Raw genomic sequence first — 3726 nt, forward strand, 5'->3', positions numbered from 1 at the left:
TTTCATCATCAGAAGATGAAACTAAATCAACATGTCTTCTCTTAATTTTCGAACGCGAACCAGTGATTTGTGGGGAATCCATGATGTAAGAAAATAAATTCAACACCCCCGCTCCCCATCCACCATCGAGTGACAACAAGTGACGACAGTGTTGCAGTGGAAACCAATTACAAACACTAGGGTTACAGGGGTGCTATACTCAAGCAATACCAACACAGGTAGCTAAGAAAGCCAAACAGAACAAAAGTCAGGTTGGTTCTGCCCTTTACATTTATCTGAAGGCTATAAGAAGCTGGAGGTCAATAACGCCAGATTGGCCCATGAGACACCGCCTTCTGGCATAGGACTCTAGGCAAAGTTGTAATACATTTAGAATGTAATGTTCCGTACAGTGTGGAATACACTAAACTATTCAAATTGAGGGCGACCATGCACAGGGCATGGCGTGACCAGCCGATTGATAAAACCGGGCCCATTCTACCACCCGTCTAGGTGAAGTTAGGGTCAAAGTGGTGTGTTGGGCAAAGAAACACTGTTCCTGGCTCCAGTGCCCTCAACCACCAGAATCCCTTCCTCCACCGACACAGGGACGCAAACCAAGGCAAACAAGTAGCCCAATTCGGTCGCCTTTTACGACCAGCAATGGGGTGCTGTGGACAAATTCTACCCTGAGTCCACACGGGGGAAGAGTTATTAGCGCTACCCAGCACTCACCACGAGGAGGTTGCTCTTCACGAGTGCCAGACGCAACTCAGAAACTGCCATTGTTGGGAAGCTGCGTTGAAGAGATACTTTTCCATCAAACGACCTACATATGTGACGTATTTCATCGGATGAAATGAGTGCTGTTGAAAAAATATTTAACAATTTATTAAACAACCGCAATAGACTCCCAGAGCATGTTTTTGCACAATGCCAATACATACAAATACCCTCAAATGAAAAACAAAAATCTACAATAGTTTTAACTGAGTTTATTACCATGTCGTAACAAGGCCAGATACATGATCCGCAGGAGTTATTTTGCTTTACAGATGATGTATTTGTGGTTGTGATCGTAGAAATACGACCACGCCCGTCTCAATGTGTTCACCAGGTAGGGCAGCGCGGAACAACGTTTGGTACCAAGGTTGAACTTCCAGTCCATGTCATTGGAGCCGGGGACGAACCAGCCAGACCAGCGTCTATTGAACCACTGTATCTTGTAGGCGATAATACGGCCCCCCTCAGCTATCTGGTCAGCAAAGGGGTTGAGTCCAGCCGGCCAAATACAGTTACGGGTAGGACCTCTTGTCACCTCGGTACACTTGGCCTGCGAATCAAAATGTCAAAGACTTAGAGGTATTCAATCATTATCGTTTGTCACTTTCAATTAAAGGATACACAAAAGTGAGATATTCTTCACAGAAACTGAAAGGGTTTGATCCTGTTGTCAGCAATGTCACGCCCAATGTATCGCTACGGTTGTAGGCAAATTGTAAACGTTAGTGCATTAAGGGTTCACATATTCGTTTTTACTGTCAATAAAATAAATGAAATTTAGTAAAGAAATGGCGGATGAGTCGAGATACGATGACATCAGACAAATTTGTGGAAGATTTGTGTACCATAGTGGTGAGGATATAAAATACATGGATAGAAACACAAACCTAAGAGCTTGTTTGTCGTCGTTTTCGGTAATGGAAGATCTAATTCATGTGACTGTAGGATTAGGTTTCAGATCAATGGTGCACTCAATCGTACAAATTGCTGTTTTTGGAGGTCTGCGCTGTTCTCGTTCATTTTCAGCTTGCAAATTGACACAACTTGCTAAGAAATATGTAAACATATGAGGTAACTATTCGTCTTTATCGTCTTCACCATGTTTAACAACTCAAGATATTCCCTCTTTGCAAGATCTACAGATGCCTTGTGATTTCTCTCAAATAACTCAACACAATAAAGTTGTGAAGTTGACGTGTGCAAATATGTTCTTATTCGAAAACATTTGAATTGTTATGTACGGTGGAACACCTTATAATTATGATTGTTATGTTTCATAAGTTGGGAATTAATGTTTTTTTGTCTGATTTATGGAAAAACCTAATTACAAGATATACTGTACATCTAATCGATATTCGATTTAATGCACGATGTTATGCATTTTCATATGTAATCATAAACTGAGTTTGCTTTTATGTAATTGAAAGAACTGGTGTTAAATTTGATTATGTCCATTTATCCATCACTCATTCCTGCAACAGTTTGTGAAAAGAAGTCTGTGCCTGGGTAATTTTGTGTAAGTATCAATTGGTTCAATGAAGACTGGTTAAGAAATACATTTGCAACCACATGGTCCCTACCCTGTTTGAAATGTTATAAATTAATTCGCAAATTGATTGATTTTCAAAGATAAGATATCCAAGATAGCCATCAGCAGTTGTATATTATGCGAAAATCTTTTTACAAATTATAAACTTTTTAAATAAAATTCAATTTTAGAAAATATAACTATGTTGAATTTTTCTTTGAGTACTGACCGAGTGCCTGTACAGTTAACGTTTTGGATATAATATAGCTAACTTAAGATATTTTAAATTGAAAATCAAGCCAATTATATCAACTTAGAGGTTTTTTTTGCCTCTCAGTTTATTCAAATTCAAAACATCCTTAAATTATGGAAATCAGGAAAGGTTGTGTTAAGGCTATGCGACGATAGCTCATTATAGCGATGATAGCTAATATTTCACGATTAACTGTTTTTCTTGATATAAAGTGTTACTGTAAATAAATCTGACAGATAATGCACGCCAATTGCTTTCCTTTACATAAACACTAAGTAAAGATTCTCTATCCAAACTCACCTGAGTGTTGATGTTGTACTTCACCAAGTCGCTGCCGACCACAGACGTTACCGTCACCGCCAGCAGAACCGACCACAGCATCATGCACGTCATGATGAACATATAACGTGCATCAGTGATGGTCGACATTTATAGGTACAGAATTATTTTGATCAACGTCGATAACCAGCTGACGATCTGATGGGTACACATCATGTAATGGTTTGGTCGCCACGAATGGCTGCCAGATTGCTGATGCTGTGTCAAGCAATATTTCCACCCACTATGTTCTATCATCGAATTCTGTGAAGGGCGTGTCAGCATCCACGATAGCCTCCGAGTGTTAAAGTCGTTATCACGGTTTACCTCCATTGTTTAAAACTTCATAGTGGTCTCCACATCCGGCTTCAGTGAGGATAAGATGTCAAAAGTCATGTTTTTTTAAAATTTATACAACTGTTCCGTACGCACTAAAACTGGGATCGGTTGAATAATATAACGCTCTAATCACTATGCTTATATTTGTTTAGTTTGTTTGATTAGTTTGTTTTTTAACGCCGCGCTCAGCAATATTTCAGCTATATGACCGCGGTCTGTAAATAATCGAGTCTGGACCAGATAATCCAGTGATGGACATCATGAGCTTCGAACCTCGCTATTGGGATACGATGACATGCATCAACCAAGTCAGAGCCTATGTCGTATCATGGTAAGCCATATGAAGTGTTTTGTAATTATTTGTTGCAGTTGCTGAGGCTGGCGGACTTGAGCATCTGCTGGAACCCTTACATCCCGGAGCCCCACCCTGTACTGTCAAAGCCCAGACTCAACACTGATGGATGGCGGGTAGGGACATGTTTTCACGATCCCTTACAATTAGAATTGTCTCTGTGCAATGTTATTT

The 3726-nt window shown here is 40.0% G+C and overlaps 1 protein-coding gene across 1 annotated transcript; it reads right to left on the minus strand.

Annotated features, from left to right (window-relative positions):
- Positions 1–959: 959 nt before the first annotated feature.
- Positions 960–2937, minus strand: LOC124114857. The gene is made up of 2 exons (XM_046475644.2): positions 2844–2937; positions 960–1312 (listed from the first exon to the last, which is right to left on the minus strand). Exons 1-2 carry the CDS (start codon positions 2934–2936, stop codon positions 1019–1021), a joined length of 387 nt encoding a protein of 128 aa, XP_046331600.2. The 5' UTR covers position 2937; the 3' UTR covers positions 960–1018.
- Positions 2938–3726: the final 789 nt, after the last annotated feature.

Source organism: Haliotis rufescens, unplaced genomic scaffold, assembly GCF_023055435.1.
Source record: "Haliotis rufescens isolate VD_foot unplaced genomic scaffold, xgHalRufe1.0.p SCAF_79, whole genome shotgun sequence".
Classification (NCBI taxonomy): Eukaryota; Metazoa; Mollusca; class Gastropoda; order Lepetellida; family Haliotidae; genus Haliotis; species Haliotis rufescens.

Bases quoted from the DNA above. Each gene is read 5' to 3' on its own strand.
- LOC124114857 (XM_046475644.2), bottom strand. From the start codon at position 2,936: ATGACGTGCATGATGCTGTGGTCGGTTCTGCTGGCGGTGACGGTAACG. The intron at 1,313-2,843 runs GTGAGTTTGGAT...TTTGATTCGCAG, and splicing joins AGTACAACATCAACACTCAG to GCCAAGTGTACCGAGGTGAC.